The 18,815-nt window shown below is 43.5% G+C and overlaps 1 protein-coding gene across 1 annotated transcript in view; it reads right to left on the reverse strand.

Annotated features, from left to right (window-relative positions):
* Positions 1 to 18,815, reverse strand: part of LOC115142226 (metabotropic glutamate receptor 5-like) — a 130,238-nt gene that overhangs the window by 89,474 nt on the left and 21,949 nt on the right. The window contains exons 4-5 of the mRNA XM_065000518.1: positions 10,931 to 11,005; positions 10,497 to 10,671 (exon numbers count right to left, since the gene is read on the reverse strand). Of these exons, the coding sequence (XP_064856590.1) occupies positions 10,497 to 10,671; positions 10,931 to 11,005 (250 nt within the window). The remainder of the gene's footprint in view (positions 1 to 10,496; positions 10,672 to 10,930; positions 11,006 to 18,815) is intronic.

Below are 18,815 nucleotides of genomic sequence, written 5' to 3' on the forward strand. Positions count from 1 at the left end.
GAGCGTCTGCTAAATGACTTAAATGTAAAATGTAAATGTGTTGTAGGCTACAGTCAGAGACGGCTACAACGTAACCCGCTAATATAGAACATGTGTTGTAGGCTACAGTCAGAGACGGCTACAACGTAACCCGCTAATATAGAAGATGTGTTGTAGGCTACAGTCAGAGACGGCTACAACGTAACCCGCTAATATAGAACATGTGTTGTAGGCTACAGTCAGAGACAGCTACAACGTAACCCACTAATATAGAACATGTGTTGTAGGCTACAGTCAGAGACGGCTACAGCGTAACCCGCTAATATAGAACATGTGTTGTAGGCTACAGTCAGAGACAGTTACAACGTAACCCGCTAATATAGAACATGTGTTGTAGGCTACAGTCAGAAACGGTTACAACGTAACCCGCTAATATAGAAAATGTGTTGTAGGCTACAGTCAGAGACAGCTACAACGTAACCCGCTAATATAGAACATGTGTTGTAGGCTACAGTCAGAGACGGCTACAACGTAACCCGCTAATATAGAACATGTGTTGTAGGCTACAGTCAGAGACGGCTACAACGTAACCCGCTAATATAGAACATGTGTTGTAGGCTACAGTCAGAGACGGAATGATTCTTTGACTGGGGGGTGCAGATTCTTTTTGGCAGATGTAAATATGTTTCTGCTAATAATTTCCAACATTTTTGTAGGCTATTTGTTAGTCAACTTGTCTATATTTAGATACATGCAGCATCTTTTGTGTCATTATATGTTGCCCTAGAAGACTACATAAACCCTTTCTCACCAGAATAATGTCATTGATCGATAGAATTGAATGCTTCAATTTAGTTAACATCTGTCATCTCTGCTTCTTTCACAGCGCAAAGATGTTTAGGGACCGGGGAGAAAATGCGATAGGCTAACAACAACAACAAACGGGAAAGATTTTCTGTGCAAAATGTCCAAATGACATCAGTTTGACCAGTTGTAAGGAAATCCAAAGCTGTGAAAACGACCCAACATGTTTCTGATCAGATTTCAGGTCGACTTGGATCCATATTTTATGTGTTTGAAATACTAACAGTTTTTATGATGTTGATAAAGAAAGCATCTTTACAGACGGTCCCTAACTGCATATTCACATTCTCTGAAGATGCTGAACGAAATCATATTCCTCTACTCCTGTTCCTGAGTCAAAATTTAGCCTACAGTTGGTGTATCATTTTACTGCAAGAAATGCTTCATTCTGCAGGAGTTAATATTAAGGCTATGTGAGAGTTTATCAACCTACAGTCAGTGTCCAGATTTCAGTTTCCATTTAAGCCATCTGAACAGCAGGCTACAGTTCTCTTGACGTGCAACAGGCCTATTTGAAGTCCTGTGTTGTGACTGTTGAATTTGTACAGAGCCTCACAATCATCACATCACTACACTGCTATTATCCTCTTCTACCACTTCACCTAATCTTTCCCAAACATGACTTTTCTGGTCCTGGTTTCTGGTCCTGCCTTCTCATTATTTTCAACTCTCCATTTCACAGCTTATCTCTTATTGAATTAAACTCCGACATTGTTCTTTTTTCCTGAGTTGTGGGTGATTATTTTGCGTATCAGTGTTTGTGTCACACGGGACTGTTTCGTTCTTTCACTTTGTTATTTTGTATTTTGTAGTGTTCAGTTGTACATATTAAAATGGACACTTACCACGCTGCAAAATTGGTCCAATATCTCTTACTCCTCGTCAGAAGAAGAGGACGAGCGTTACACTGCCCTCCCATAAGATACTGTATAACAGCAGGGACTGCAAGTTAGGAGTCAACCCGCGCATCACTAGTGTGTGTGTGTGTGTGTGTGTGTGTGTTCTTCCGAGTGTTTATTTTAGGGTTGCAAAGGGAGGTTATATTACTGTAGTTTACCAGTAAACTACCAGAATTGTATATTTTTCAAGGATTTTATGTAACCTGTCACACGATGTCTAGTGGACCTTTTTGTACTTCAGATTAGGTGTCTAAGAGCCCCTGGCCTTATCGCATGATATTTGGGGCGGCAGGTAGCCTAGTGGTTAGAGGCAGGTAGCCTAGTGGTTAGAGGCAGGTAGCCTAGTGGTTAGAGGCAGGTAGCCTAGTGGTTAGAGGCAGGTAGCCTAGTGGTTAGAGCATTAGGCCAGTAACCGAAAGGCTGCTAGATTGAATCCCCAAGGTACAAATCTGTTGTTCTGCCCCTGAACAAGGCATTTAACCCACTGTTCCTAGGCTGTCAGTGTAAATAAGAATATGTTCCGAAATGACTTGCCTAGTTAAATAAAAAATAAAAAATTGAAAATAGAATGACGAAGCTGTAAAACATCCTTAATATAAACCATCAACTAGTGACAACATCAAAACTATGAAATAACACATATGGAATCATGTAGTAACCAAATAAGTGTTAAACGAATCCAAATATATTTGAGATTCTTCAAAGTAGCCATCCTTTACCTTGACGACAGCTTTGCACACTTTTGGCATTCTCTCAACCAGCTGCATGAGGTAGTCACCTGGAATGCATTTCACTTAACAGGTGTGCCTTGTTAAAAGCTAATTTGTGTAATTTCTTTCCTTCTTAAGGCATTTGAGCCAATCAGTTTTGATGTGACAAGGTAGGGGGGTATACAGAAGATAGCCCTATTTGGTAAAAGACCAAGTCCATATTATGGCAAGAACAGCTCAAATAAGAAAAGACAAACAACAGTCCATCATTACTTTAAGACATGAAGGTCAGTCAATACAGAAAATGTCAAGAACTTTTAAAGTTTCTTCAAGTGCAGTCGCAAAAACCATCAAGCACTATGATGAAACTGTCTCTCATGAGGACCGCTACAGGAAAGGAAGACCCAGAGTTACCTCTGCTGCAGAGGATAAGTTGATTAGAGTTACCAGCCTCAGAAATAACACACATCTCAACATCAACTGATCAGAGGAGACTGCATGAATCAGGCCTTTATGGTCGAATTGCTACAAAGAAACCACTACTAAAGGACACCAATAAGAAGAAGAGACTTGCTTGGGCCAAAAAACACAAGCAATGGACATTAGATTGGTGGGAATCTGTCCTTGGTCTTGAGTCCAAATTTGAGATTTTTGGTTCCAACTGCCGTGTCTTTGTGAGACACAGAGTAGGTGAACGGATGATCTCCGCAAGTGTGGTTCCTACCATGAAGCATGGGGGAGGAGGTGTGATGGTGTGGGTGTGCTTTGCTGGTGTGAGGGTGGTTTGTTGTCTGTGATTTATTTAGAATTCAAGGCACATTTAACCAGCTTGGCTACCACAGCATTCCGCAGCAACACGCCATCCTATCTGGTTTGTGATTAGTGGGACTATCATTTGTTTTTCAATAGGACAATGACCCAACACACCTCCAGGCTGTGTAAGGGCTATTTGACCAATAAGGAGAATGATGGAGTGCTGCATCAGATGACCTGGCCTCCACAATCACCCGACCTCAACCCAATTGAGATGGTTTGGGATGAGTTGGATCAAGAGTGTGCAAAGCTGTCATCAAGGCAAAGGGTGGCTACTTTGACGAATCTAAAATCTAAACTATATTTAGATTTGTTTAACACTTTTTTGGTTACTACAGTACATGATTCCATCTGTGTTATTTCATAGTTTTGATGTTGTCACGAGTTGATGGTTTATCTATTATTCTACAATGTAGAAAATATAAAAAGTAGGTGTTAGGGTAGGTGTGTACAAACTTTAGACTGGTACTGTATATATATATATTTTTTTTACACACTTTTATTTATTTTATTAGGTCAGTACGTATTTGTTGTCAATGTTTTGATGTCAAACTGCTGGCAGTTGTACATAAATTAAATAGTTGGAAAAGTAGCTGCAGAGTTCTAGCCGTTGGTAGAGCATGGCGCTTGCAACGGCAGGATAGTGGGTTCGATTCCCGGGACCGCCTATACACAAAATGCATGACTGTGAGACGCTTTGGATAAAAGCGCAAATATTATAAAATAATGCCATCGTTGATTACATGCTTTTTTCATGAATTAGGCTATTTTCTCTTGAACCATATGGTCTATCTACTAGAAACTTATTCAAGTATAAAATACAAAAGTTACGATAGATCGCCATAGATTTTCTGTTAATTACCCAAACTGCCTACGATTGCATTAACTTTGGTAAACTAGTGGTAGCTTTGCAACCCCAGTTAATTTATAATGAATCACAGAATCCACTGCAGCCCAATGAGCCATAACTCCTCAGGGAGTAGAAACACAAACACACACATACTGTACACACACACTACACACTGATGGAGTACACATACACACTGATGGAGTACACATACACACTGATGCAGTACACATACACACTGATGCAGTACACATACACACTGATGCAGTACACATACACACTGATGCAGTACACATACACACTGATGCAGTACACATACACACTGATGCAGTACACATACACACTGATGGAGTACACATGCACACTGATGCAGTACACATACACACTGATGCAGTACACATGCACACTGATGGAGTACACATACACACTGATGCAGTACACATACACACTGATGGAGTACACATACACACTGATGCAGTACACATACACACTGATGGAGTACACACTACACACTGATGGAGTACACACTACACACTGATGGAGTACACATACACACTGATGGAGTACACACTGATGATGCAGTACACATACACACTAATACACATACACACTGATGGAGTACACATACACACTGATGGAGTACACATACACATACACACTGATGGAGGAGTACACATACACACTGATGGAGTACACATACACACTGATGGAGTACACACTACACACTGATGCAGTACACACTACACACTGATGGAGTACACATACACACTGATGGAGTACACACTACACACTGATGGAGTACACATACACACTGATGCAGTACACATACACACTGATGCAGTACACACTACGCACTGATGCAGTACACATACACACTAATGGAGTACACACTACACACTGATGGAGTACACATACACACTGATGGAGTACACACTACACACTGATGGAGTACACATACACACTGATGGAGTACACATACACACTGATGGAGTACACATACACACTGATGGAGTACACATACACACTGATGGAGTACACATACACACTGAGACAATTTAGTGGCATGACGAAGCATTTAGGAAAACCCATAACAACAGAACAGAGCAAGGCAGAAAGCATTGAGAAACACAACTCATATTCCCAGGGTTGGGGAGGAAGTGACTACATGTAATCTGATTACATTTTTCTTTACTGTAATCGGTTACGTTACCAGATAAAATATTGTAATCAGATTACAGATACAGTACCTTCGGAAAGTATTCAGACCCCTAGACTTTTTCAACATTTTGTTACGTAACAGCCTTATTGTAAAATGGATTAAATAAATAAAAAAATCCTCAGAAATATACACATAATACCCCATAATTACAAAGCAAAAACAGGTTTCAGACATTTTTGCAAATGTATTAAAATTACAGAACTTATTTACATAAGTATTCAGACCCTGAGACTCTAAATTGAGCTCAGGTGCATCCTGTTTCTATTGATCATCCTTGAGATGTTTCTACAACTTGATTTGTGGTAAATTGTGGTAAATTCAATTGATTGGATATGATTTTGAAAGGCAAACACCTCTTTATATAAGGTCCCACAGTTGACAGTGCATGTCAGACCAAAAACCAGGTGGAAGGAATTGTCCGTAGAGCTCAGAGGCGGGATTGTGTCGAGACACAGATCTGGGGAAAGGTACCAAAACATTTCTGCAGCATTGAAGGTCCCCAACAACACAGTGGCCTCCATCTCTCTTAAATGGAAGAAGTTTGTAACCACAAAGACTCTTCCTAGAGCTGGCCGCTCGGCCAAACTGAGCAACCGGGGGAGAAGGGGCTTGGTCAGAGAGGTGACCAAGAACCCAATGGTCGCTCTGACAGAGCTCTAGAGTTCCTCTGTGGAGATGGGAGAACCTTCCAGAAGGACAACCATTTCTGCAACACTCTACCAATCAGGCCTTTATGGTAGAGTAGCCAGACGGAAGGCACATGACAACCGAGCACGGACATGAACCCGATTGAACATCTCTGGAGAGAGCTTTAAAATAGCTGTGCAGTGACGCTCCCCATCCAACCTGACAGAGCTTGAGAGGATAAGCAGAGAAGAATGGAGAAACTCCCCAAATACAGGTGTGCCAAGTTTGTAGCATCATACCCAAGAAGAGTCAAGGCTGTAATCGATGCCAAAGGTGCTTCAACTGAGTAAACTGAGTCTGAGTACTAAAGGATCTGAATACTTACGTAAATCTGATATTTCAGTTTTTTAATTTTTTTTTATTAGCAAAAAAATCTAAAAACCTGTTTTTGCTTTGTCATTATGGGGTATTGTGTGTAGCTAGATGAGGAATATTGTTTTTTTTCATCCATTTTAGAATAAGGCTGTAACGTAACAAAATGTGGAAAAAGTCAAGGTGTCTGAATACTTTCCGAAGGCACTGTACTTAAAAAATAACTAGATGATTACTTCTTTGATTACTTTTAAATTCAGAAGGGATGATTGCCAAATAATACATTTATCTGTTTTCCCAATTACATCAATTCAGCATTAATGATGTATTATGATGTCAGAAACCACCATGATGACAGAGGCCACTATGATGACAGAGACCACTATGATGTCAGAGACCCCTATGATGTCAGAGACCCCTATGATGTCAGAGACCACTATGATGACAGAGACCACTATGATGTCAGAGACCACTATGATGACAGAGACCACTATGATGACAGAGACCAATATGATGTCAGAGACCACTATGACGTCAGAGACCACTATGATGTCAGAGACCCCTATGATGTCAGAGACCCCTATGATGTCAGAGACCACTATGATGTCAGAGACCACTATGATGACAGAGACCAATATGATGTCAGAGACCACTATGACGTCAGAGACTACTATGATGTCAGAGACTACTATGATGACAGAGACCACTATGATGTCAGAGACTACTATGATGACACACCAAATGTATTTGATGTCTTCTTCTAATGCTATTTCAGGGGGAAGTTTTCCAAAAGTAACTGAAAGTAATCAGATCACGTTACTGAGTTTGGGTAATCCAACAGTTACGTTTTTGGACAGGTAACTAGTAACTGGAATGGATTACATTTAGAAAGTAACCTACCCAATCGTGCACACACACACACACTCTTTCTCTCTCTCTGTCTCACTCTCTCTCTCTTTCTGCATATACCAACACTACAGTATAGGCTACTCTGAAAGTGTGTATGTGTGTGTGTGTGTGCACGTGCACGTGTATGTGGTGTTTTGGACCTTAATCTCAACAGTACTATTCATTACTGGGTTTATAGCTGGCTGGCGCCACGAGGGACGGTGGAAGAGAGGGAATCAATACTAACAGACTGCAAACACACACACAGGTGTACGCAAGGGTCTGTGTGTGTGTGTGTGTGTGTGTGTGTGTGTGTGTGTGTGTGTGTGTGTGTGTGTGTGTGTGTGTGTGTGTGTGTAGACGTAATGCAATTACAGAGTTAAACGGAATGTGTGAAGTTTCATGGGGGAATCCAAAGCACCACCCCTGTTTGGAGCATCGCACAGAAATGTGCCAGCCTGGAACAATCTTTCATTTGGGAATATCCCCCATTTTCACAGAGCGAGGCTAACGAACGCTGATATTCAATTAACAAGCGTAATTATAATCAACTCTGGTGAGTTTGACAGGTTGGATGGTTACTGAGGAGTGACTGGTCTTTCTCACCAATTGAGACTTATAGGTGACTGGGATGGTGTGTGAAGGAGAGAGAAATAGTTTGTACATCTTCACATTAAGTAGATTGATTCCCTGTCTCCTACCCTCTCTGTCTCCTACCCTCTCTGTCTCCTACCCTCGCTATCTGTCTCCTACCCTCTCTGTCTCCTACCCTCTCTGTCTCCTACCCTCGCTGTCTGTCTCCTATCCTTGCTGTCTGTCTCCTACCCTCTCTGTCTCCTACCCTCTCTGTCTCCTACCCTCGCTATCTGTCTCCTACCCTCGCTATCTGTCTCCTACCCTCTCTGTCTCCTACCCTCGCTGTCTGTCTCCTATCCTTGCTGTCTGTCTCCTACCCTCTCTGTCTCCTACCCTCACTATCTGTCTCCTACCCTCTCTGTCTGTCTCCTACCCTCGCCGTCTGTCTCCTACCCTCGTTGTCTGTTTCCTACCCTCGCTATCTCTCTCCTCCCCTCGCTATCTGTCTCCTACCCTCTCTGTGTCTCCTACCCTGTCTTCTCCTACCCTCTCTTTCTCCTACCCTCTCTGTCTGTGTCCTACCCTCTCTTTCTCTTACCCTCTCTATCTCTCTCTCTCTCTGTCTCTCTCTCCCCAATCTCTGCCTCACTCTTTTCCTCTTCCTTTCCACAATGGAGGGACATAAACACACTTACAGCACCCACTCACTCTTTAGTTACATCCTGTTAGTGTGATAGCATTAGCAGCCTGCCTGGCTGTTGCCATGGTGATTGGAACCATGAGATGAGTGACAGGTGGGTGGGGCCAGTGTGATGGGATAACGTGAGTCACTATAGATCCCTGGCAGGAAACAGGTGCAGGTTGCAGGTAGTAATAATGCTGGGAGGTTGAGGTCCTTCAGAGTGTGAGGCAGTGATCCCATCTAGGGGGTCGGGTTGCTGTTCAGCACTTAGTGACAAATGGATTGGTAAAGACACTTATACAAGTGATTGAATGACTTTCCTCCTGATGTGTTTACATACCTGCCTCCCAGTTACTAAGTGAATGAAGAGCATGGTATCGATGATGATGATGATGATGATGATGATGATGATGATGATCACTCTGCTATTCAGGTAAGGTTACTGAAGGGATAAATAGAATGGAATAGAAATTAAATGTAATGACTTTAACATTAGATAGACTCACATGTCATGTTATCCTATCTCTATTCTTAATGGTGCTGAAATGATTAGGACTATGTTAATTAAAAGGTTGGCATGGCAACAAGAGGCCAGAGCGAACTTGGCATGCACACACATACACACACACCTACTCTGCCTGTCTGCCTCACACCCACACACACATACATACATACATACACACACACCGACTCTGCCTGTCTGCCTCACACCCACATACACACATACATACATGCATATACACACACACACATGCAGAGGAAGCAGTTGTCCCCTAGTGCATTGTGGGATGGGGTGGGGTCTGTGCCTCGAGCAGAAACACCTCGGAAGTCTTGGGGGTGGGGGGCACAAGACAGAAGTAGAACAAAGCAGTGCTGCTAGGGGCAGAGAGGAAGACAGAGAATGTGGTAGAGAGAAGATGCATACAGAGAGGGAGAGAGAGAGGGAGAGGAGAGAGAGAGAGGGCAGAGAGAGAGAGGAGAGAGAGAGAGAGAGTGAAGGAGGGAGAGGAGAGAGAGAGAGAGAGAGAGATAGAGAGAGAGAGAGAGAGAGAGAGTGAAGGAGGGAGAGGAGAGAGAGAGAGAGTAGCAGAGAGAGAGAGAGAGAGGAGAGAGAGGGAGAGAGAGAGAGAGAGAGGGAGAGGAGAGAGAGAGAGAGAGAGACAGAGAGGGAGAGAGAGAGAGAGAGAGGAGAGAGAGACAGAGTGAAGGAGGGAGAGGAGAGAGAGAGAGAGAGAGAGAGAGAGTGAAGGAGGGAGAGGAGCGAGAGAGAGAGTAGCAGAGAGAGAGAGAGAGAGGAGAGAGTGAAGGAGGGAGAGGAGCGAGAGAGAGAGTAGCAGAGAGAGAGAGGAGAGAGAGAGAGAGAGAGAGAGAGAGGGAGAGGAGAGAGAGAGAGAGAGAGACAGAGAGGACAGAGAGAGAGAGAGAGAGAGAGAGAGAGAGAGAGAGAGAGAGGGAGAGGAGAGAGAGAGAGAGTGAGAGAGAGAGTAGCAGAGAGAGAGGAGAGAGAGATAGAGGAGAGAGAGATAGAGTGAAGGAGGGAGAGGAGAGAGAGAGAGAGAGAGTGAAGGAGGGAGAGGAGAGAGAGAGAGAGAGAGAGAGAGAGAGAGAGAGAGAGAGAGAGAGGGAGAGAGAGAGAGGGAGAGAGAGAGAGTAGCAGAGAGAGAGAGTAGCAGAGAGAGAGAGAGAGAGATAGAGGAGAGAGAGATAGAGATAGAGAGAGAGAGAGAGAGAGAGAGAGGGAGAGAGAGAGAGTAGCAGAGAGAGAGAGTGGGGTGGGTGGGGGTAGAGAGCTGGTAATTCTTTAGATCCTATTTGCAAATATACTCAGAGGACCTAGCCATACCCTCCTACAATAGTTCACCTCTCTCTGTCTCCACATATGTATTATCTTACCCTCCTATCCAATCCAATCCCCTCACTCATACCCTCACACCACACACAAACACTCAATGTGTACAGTGTGGTGTGTGCGTATCAGTATGTGTTTGTGTGTATCTCTGCAGTTCCAGTGTCCACTAACCTGCCGACCAGTAGGAACTCCCCCACCAGTCCCTGTCGTCTCATGGCCATGAGGATGTTCCTGACTGTCATGCCCTCACAGAAACAGGCTACCACCCTGGCCTTGGGCAGGTGGGTTCTGAGACGCTCCAGCAGCCTATCAAAACTCTTCTCCCCTGCGTTGCTCCAGATCTTACCTATCATAGGACACATCAGGAGATGAGGTAAGTGATCAAGGAGCTTTAGAAGTCATTTAATTGTCCCTGTTTCACTTCATGTAATTTCCCCAAGGGAAACTTACCTAATATCTTGTTCACCACATAGTGCACTATTTTTGCACATGGCTGGAGATAAAACTAGTGCACTAAATAGGATGTAATCTGCCCTGAGGTGGTTCCATGTGGCACGCACACTAGATGTACTTCCTGGTTAATGACATCACCACTAGGAGCTTACCAGAGTGGGCGATGCAGATGCCCTCCTTGGCAGCCATATCCTTGAATGCCTCCATCCCACTCTCCCCGTAGTTACCTAGGAGACAGGAGAGAGGGCGGTGAGTGACAGGAAGAGAGGGGCCGGGGAAAGAGAGGAAGAGAGGAAGAGATTACATGTTTAATGTATAGAATGCTCAACGAGAGTAATAGTCTCAGTTCTAAATGAAGACACACAGAGAGAGAAAGAGAGAGAAAGAGAGAGACAGAGAGAGAGAGAGAGAGAGAGACAGAGACAGAGACAGAGAGAGAGAGAGACAGAGACAGAGACAGAGACAGAGAGAGAGAGAGCGAGAGAGAGAGAGAGACAGAGACAGAGACAGAGACAGAGAGACAGCGAGAGAGAGCGAGAGAGAGCGAGAGAGAGCGAGAGAGAGCGAGAGACAGAGACAGAGAGACAGACAGAGACAGAGACAGAGACAGAGACAGAGACAGAGAGAGAGCGAGAGCGAGCGAGAGAGAGAGAGAGACAGAGACAGAGACAGAGAGACAGAGACAGAGACAGAGAGACAGCGAGAGAGAGCGAGAGAGAGCGAGAGAGAGCGAGAGACAGAGACAGAGAGACAGAGACAGAGACAGAGACAGAGACAGAGACAGAGAGACAGCGAGAGAGAGCGAGAGAGAGCGAGAGAGAGCGAGAGAGAGCGAGAGAGAGAGAGAGAGAGAGAGAGAGAGAGAGACAGAGACAGAGACAGAGACAGAGAGTCCCATAGGCCGGTGCACAATTGGCCCAGCGTCGTTAGGGTTTGACCAGGGTAGGCTGTAATTTTTAAAATAATTTGTTGTTATTAACTGACTTGCCTAGTTAAATAAAGGTTAAATAAAATAAATAAATAAATAGCAGATAAGAAGAGGAAGTGGATGACCTGGAATTGATGCAAATGAAGGGAAGTGCATGGTGACAGTGTTTGATAGGATTCCCTTCTCTTTCTCTCTCTTGTTCTCCCTGTCTTTCCATCTCACCGTCTCCTTCATCTCTCCTTCTATTTTATTCTCTCCTTCATCTTCATCAATTTTTTCTTATCAGTTTTTTCACAAGATCATTAATCTCCCAGCTCTGATTCCCTCACAGGTCCCAGTGGGCTCCAAACGCCAAATGATTACACAGAGAATGTACAATGTAATAGTATCAGATCTGTACTGCTGTAGTTAGCAGGAGCAGAGCCCATTTAGCCATGTGTAAAATCCTGTGTGTGTGTTGGTCAGAGGAGGCTGGTGGGAGGAGCTATTGGAGGATGGGCTCATTGTAATGGCTGGAATGGAATCAATAGAATGGTACCAAACACATTAAACAGCTCAGTACATCAGTCAGTACATCAGTCAGTACATCAGTCAGTACATCAGTCAGTACATCAGTCAGTACATCAGTCAGTACATCAGTCAGTACATCAGTCAGTACATCAGTCAGTACATCAGTCAGTACATCAGTCAGTACATCAGGCGACGTGAAAGGAAGGCCCAGGAAAATTGTTAAAGACTCCAGCCACCCAAGCCATAGACTGTTCTCTGCTTCCGTACTGATGCATCAAGTCTGACACCAACAGGCTCCTGAACAGCTTCTATCTCCAAGCCATGACTGTAGCTAACAAAATGGCTACACGGACTATCTGAGTTTACTCGTGTATTTTATTTTTATTTTTACATTATGCACAGTCACGGGACTTCACACACATACACACTTTCTTATTTTATTTTTTATTTCACCTTCATTTAACCAGGTAGGCTAGTTGAGAACAAGTTCTCATTTACAACTGCGACCTGGCCAGGATAAAGCAAAGCAGTGTGACACAGACAACAACACAGAGTTACACATGGAGTTAACAATAAACAAGCCAATAACACAATAAACAAGTCAATGACTCAGTAGAGAAAAGAAAGTCTATATACAGTGTGTTCAAAAGGCATGAGGAGGTAGGCAATAAATAGGCCATAGGAGCAAATAATTACAATTTATCAGATTAACACTGGAGTGATAGATGTGCAGATGATGATGTGCAAGTAGATATACTGGTGTGCAAAAGAGCAGAAAAGTAAATAAAACAATTTGGGGATGAGGTAGGTAGATTGGATGGGCTATTTACAGATGGGCTATGTACAGCTGCAGTGATCGGTTAGCTGCTCAGATAGCTGATGTTTAAAGTTAGTGAGGGAAATATAAGTCTCCAGCTTCAGCGATTTTTGCAATTCGTTCCAGTCATTGGCAGCAGAGAACTGGAAGGAAAGGCGGCCAAAGCAGGTGTTTGTCAGGCGGTGGGTGTAGCTTGTGCATGAAGTCAGGCGCAGGAGAGCAGAGAAAGTGAACAACGCACTTTTAATAAAGGTAATAGCACAAAGTAACGGTGGTCAGTTCCTGGATGGGAGACCAGATGCTGCTGGAAGTGGTGTTGGAGGGCCAGTAGGAGGCACTCTTTCCTCTGGTCAAAAAATATCCCAATGTCCTAGGGCAGTGATTGGGGACACTGCCCTGTGTAGGGTGCCGTCTTTCAGATGGGACGTTAAACGGGTGTCCTGACTCTCTGAGATCATTAAAGTTCACATGGCACTTATCGTAAGAGTAGGGGTGTTAACCCCGGTGTCCTGGCTAAATTCCCAATCTGGCCCTCAAACCATCACGGTCACCTAATCATCCCCAGTTTACAATTGGCTCATTCATCCCCCTCCTCTCTCTTGTAACTATTCCCCAGGTTGTTGCTGAAAATGAGAACGTGTTCTCAGTCAACTTACCTGGTAAAATAACAGATACATTAAAAAATTAAAAATAAATGAAAAACAAACCCATTGTGCGAACAAAATAGCGGTTGTGACTAAACACGGGTAAAACAGCACCCGGGAATAAACCAGCCGGAAACATACCGACCTAACAATAAACAATCACAAAGACATGGGGGAAACAGAGGGCTAAATACACAACACATAATGAGGGAAATGAAACCAGGTGTGTGGGAAAACAAGACAACACAAATGGAAAATGAAAAATGGATCAGCGATGGCTAGAAGACCGGCGACTTCGACCGCCGAACACCGCCCGAACAAGGAGAGGCATCGACGGAGAAGTCGTGACAGTGTTGGCTTTGGGGATGACCAGTGAGATATACCTGCTGGGGCACGTGCTCAAGCAGGTATTGGGTGTTGTTACCGTGACCAGTGAGCTGAGATAAGGCGGAGCTTTACCTAGCAAAGACTTATAGATGACCTGGAGCCAGTGGGTCTGGCAACCAATATGAAGCAGGGGCCAGCTGATTAGAGCATACAGGTTGCAGTGGTGGGGGGTATATGGGGCTTTGGTGGCACTGTAATAGACTGCATCCAGTTTGCTGAGTAGAGTGTTGGAGGCTATTTTGTAAATGACATCGCCAAAGTCGAGGATCGGTTGGATAGTCAGTTTTACGAGGGTACGTTTGGCAGCATGAGTGAAGGAGACTTTGTTGCAAAATATGAAGCCAATTCTAGATTTAACTTTGGATTGGAGATGTTTAATATGAGTCTGGAAGGAGAGTTTACAGTCTAGACAGATGCCTAGGCAGTTGCCCACATATTCTAAGTCAGAACCGCCAAGAGTAATGATGCTCATCGGGCAGGCGGTTGCGGGCAGCGAACGGTTGAAGAGCATGCATTTACAGTGCCTTGCGAAAGTATTCGGCCCCCTTGAACTTTGCGACCTTTTGCCACATTTCAGGCTTCAAACATAAAGATATAAAACTGTATTTTTTTTGTGAAGAATCAACAACAAGTGGGACACAATCATGAAGAGGAACGACATTTATTATTTATTGGATATTTCAAACTTTTTTAACAAATCAAAAACTGAAAAATTGGGCGTGCAAAATTATTCAGCCCCTTTACTTTCAGTGCAGCAAACTCTCTCCAGAAGTTCAGTGAGGATCTCTGAATGATCCAATGTTGACCTAAATGACTAATGATGATAAATACAATCCACCTGTGTGTAATCAAGTCTCCGTATAAATGCACCTGCACTGTGATAGTCTCAGAGGTCCGTTAAAACCGCAGAGAGCATCATCAAATCAAATCAAATCAAATTTTATTTGTCACATACACATGGTTAGCAGATGTTAATGCGAGTGTAGCGAAATGCTTGTGCTTCTAGTTCCGACAATGCAGTGATAACCAACAAGTAATCTAACTAACAATTCCAAAACTACTGTCTTATACACAGTGTAAGGAACAAGGAACACACCAGGCAGGTCCGAGATACTGTTGTGAAGAAGTTTAAAGCCGGATTTGGATACAAAAATATTTCCCAAGCTTAAACATCCCAAGGAGCACTGTGCAAGCGATAATATTGAAATGGAAGGAGTATCAGACCACTGCAAATCTACCAAGACCTGGCCGTCCCTCTAAACTTTCAGCTCATACAAGGAGAAGACTGATCAGAGATGCAGCCAAGAGGCCCATGATCACTCTGGATGAACTGCAGAGATCTACAGCTGAGGTGGGAGACTCTGTCCATAGGACAACAATCAGTCGTATATTGCACAAATCTGGCCTTTATGGAAGAGTGGCAAGAAGAAAGCCATTTCTTAAAGATATCCATAAAAAGTGTCGTTTAAAGTTTGCCACAGGCCACCTGGGAGACACACCAAACATGTGGAAGAAGGTGCTCTGGTCAGATGAAACCAAAATTGAACTTTTTGGCAACAATGCAAAACGTTATGTTTGGCGTAAAAGCAACACAGCTCATCACCCTGAACACACCATCCCCACTGTCAAACATGGTGGTGGCAGCATCATGGTTTGGGCCTGCTTTTCTTCAGCAGGGACAGGGAAGATGGTTAAAATTGATGGGAAGATGGATGGAGCCAAATACAGGAGACTGGGACGGAGATTTGTCTTCCAACAAGACAATGATCCAAAACATAAAGCAAAATCTACAATGGAATGGTTCAAAAATAAACATATCCAGGTGTTAGAATGGCCAAGTCAAAGTCCAGACCTGAATCCAATCGAGAATCTGTGGAAAGAACTGAAAACTGCTGTTCACAAATGCTCTCCATCCAACCTCACTGAGCTCGAGCTGTTTTGCAAGGAGGAATGGGAAAAAATGTCAGTCTCTCGATGTGCAAAACTGATAGAGACATACCCCAAGCGACTTACAGCTGTAATCGCAGCAAAAGGTGGCGCTACAAAGTATTAACTTAAGGGGGCTGAATAATTTTGCACGCCCAATTTTTCAGTTTTTGATTTGTTAAAAAAGTTTGAAATATCCAATAAATGTCGTTCCACTTCATGATTGTGTCCCACTTGTTGTTGATTCTTCACAAAAAATACAGTTTTATATCTTTATGTTTGAAGCCTGAAATGTGGCAAAAGGTCGCAAAGTTCAAGGGGGCCGAATACTTTCGCAAGGCACTGTAGTTTTACTAGAGTTTAAGAGCAGTTGGAGGCCACGGAAGGAGTGTTATATGGCATTAAAGTTTGGAGGTTTGGAGGTTTGTTAACACAGTGTCCAAAGAAGGGCCAGATGTATACAGAATGGTGTTGTCTGCGTAGAGGTGGATCAGGGAATCACCCACAGCAAGAGCGACATCTTTGATATATACAGAGAAAAGAGTCGGCCCGAGAATTGAACCCTGTGGTACCCCCATAGAGACTGCCAGAGGTCCGGACAACAGGCCCTCGGATTTGACACACTGAACTCTAACTCAGAAGTAGTTGGTGAACCAGGCAAAGCAGTCATTTGAGAAACAAAGGCTGTTGAGTCTGCTGATAAGAATACAGTGATTGACAGAGTCAAAAACCTTGGCCAGGTTGATGAAGACGGCTGCACAGTACAATCTTTTATCGACTTAATTTGCTCACACACACAAATGATATGCACGTACATTTATACTATCGAGACACACACACACACGCTCACATACAATCCTCATCTATGCTGCTGCTACTCTGTTTATCATATTTCCTGATGCCTAGTCAACTTACCACTATAGATATCTACCTCTATCACATTGTTAATATGGTACTGGAACTGACCCTGTATATATACAGTATAGCTTCTTACTTTCTCCTATTTTTCTTATTTCTTATTGTGTGTTTTGGTATTAGGTTGATGTTGATAAGTGCATTGTTGAGCTGGCCAGAAAGGCATTTCACTGTCCTTGTGCACGTGACATTAAAACTGGAAAACAGATGAAAACAACATGAAAACACATGAAAACACATGAAAACAACATGAAAACAACATGTTTGACTCCGTTCCACTGATTCCATTCCAGTTATTACAATAAGCCCGTCCTCTTATAGCTCCTCCCACCAGCATCCTCTGGTGTGCGTGTGTGTGTGCGTGTGCTTGTGTGTGGTCTTGGGTAGCAGGGCAACGTGTAAAGTCCTGTAATTAGTGTCTCAGTGAGAGGAGCAGGAGACAGATGGCACCGACAGCCCAACCCCTTACACACACACACACACACTCACACACACACTCACACACGCTCACCCCATACCACACATTACATACACACACTCAAACACACGTATGCCCATGTCCAAGCCAACAGACACTTACACACAAATACAGACACTTAATAAGCACAAATTCACAGACATGCATTGTGTCCGGGGCCAGGCTATGTGATGTGTCTGACGCTGTAAATTCCGGTGACAGAGAACAGATGTTGCCACGGAGATCAGAGGAGAGAAGATTCTTTAGACCCTGACATGACACCACCTACAGGATACACACACATAAACACACTCAAATCCCCACATGACAAAATGCTACAGTTTACTATAGAATACCTTAGTACTTACTATAGAAATCTATATAATGCTATAGTAATACAGTTGAAGTGGGAAGTTTACATACACTTAGGTTGGAGTCATTACAACTTGTTTTTCAACCACTCCACAAATTTGTTGTTAATTAACAAACTATAGTTTTGGCAAGTCGGTTAGGACATCTACTTTGTGCATAACACAAGTAATTTATCCAACAATTGTTTATGGACAGATTATTTCACTTATAATTCACTGTATCACAATTCCAGTGGGTCAGAATTTTACATACACTAAGTTGATTGTGCAATGGGACCACGTAGCCATCAGACTGCTCAGGAAGGAGAAGCGTTCTGTCTCCTAGAGATTAACGTACTGTGGTGCGAAAAGAACAATAGAGCACAACAGAGCAAAGGATGCTGGAAGAAACAGGTACGAAAGTATCTATATCCACAGTAAAACGATTCCAATATCGGCATAACCTGAAAGGCCGCTCAGCAAGGAAGAAGCCACTGCTCCATAGCCACCATAAAAAAAAGCCAGACTACGGTTTACAACTGCACATGGGGACAAAGATCATACATTTTGGAGAAATGTCCTCTGGTCTGATGAAACACAAATAGAACTGTTTGGCCATAATGACCAACGTTATGTTTGGAGGAAAAATGGGGATGTTTGCCAGCCAAATAACACCATCCCAACTTTGAAGCACGGGGGTGGCAGCATCATGCTGTGGGGGTGGCAGCATCATGTTGTGGGGGTGCTTTGCTGCAGGAGGGACTGGTGCACTTCACAAAATTGATGGCATCATGAAGAAAGATTATGTGGATATATTGAAGCAACATCTCAAGACATCAGTCAGGAAGTTAAAGCTTGGTCACAAATTGGTCTTCCAAATGGACAATGACCCCAAGCATACCTCCAAAGTTGTGGCAAAATAGCTTAAGGACAACAAAGTCAAGGTATTGGAGTGGCCATCACAAAGCCCTGACCTCAATCCCATAGATAATTTGTGGGCAGAACTGAAAAAGTGTGTGCAAGCGAGGAGGCATACCTGACTCAGTTACACCAGTTCTGTCAGGAGGAATGGGCCAACATTCACCCAACTTATTGTGGGAAGC

The sequence above is a fragment of the Oncorhynchus nerka genome, linkage group LG14, assembly GCF_034236695.1.
Source record: "Oncorhynchus nerka isolate Pitt River linkage group LG14, Oner_Uvic_2.0, whole genome shotgun sequence".
In the NCBI taxonomy this organism is placed as follows: domain Eukaryota; kingdom Metazoa; phylum Chordata; class Actinopteri; order Salmoniformes; family Salmonidae; genus Oncorhynchus; species Oncorhynchus nerka.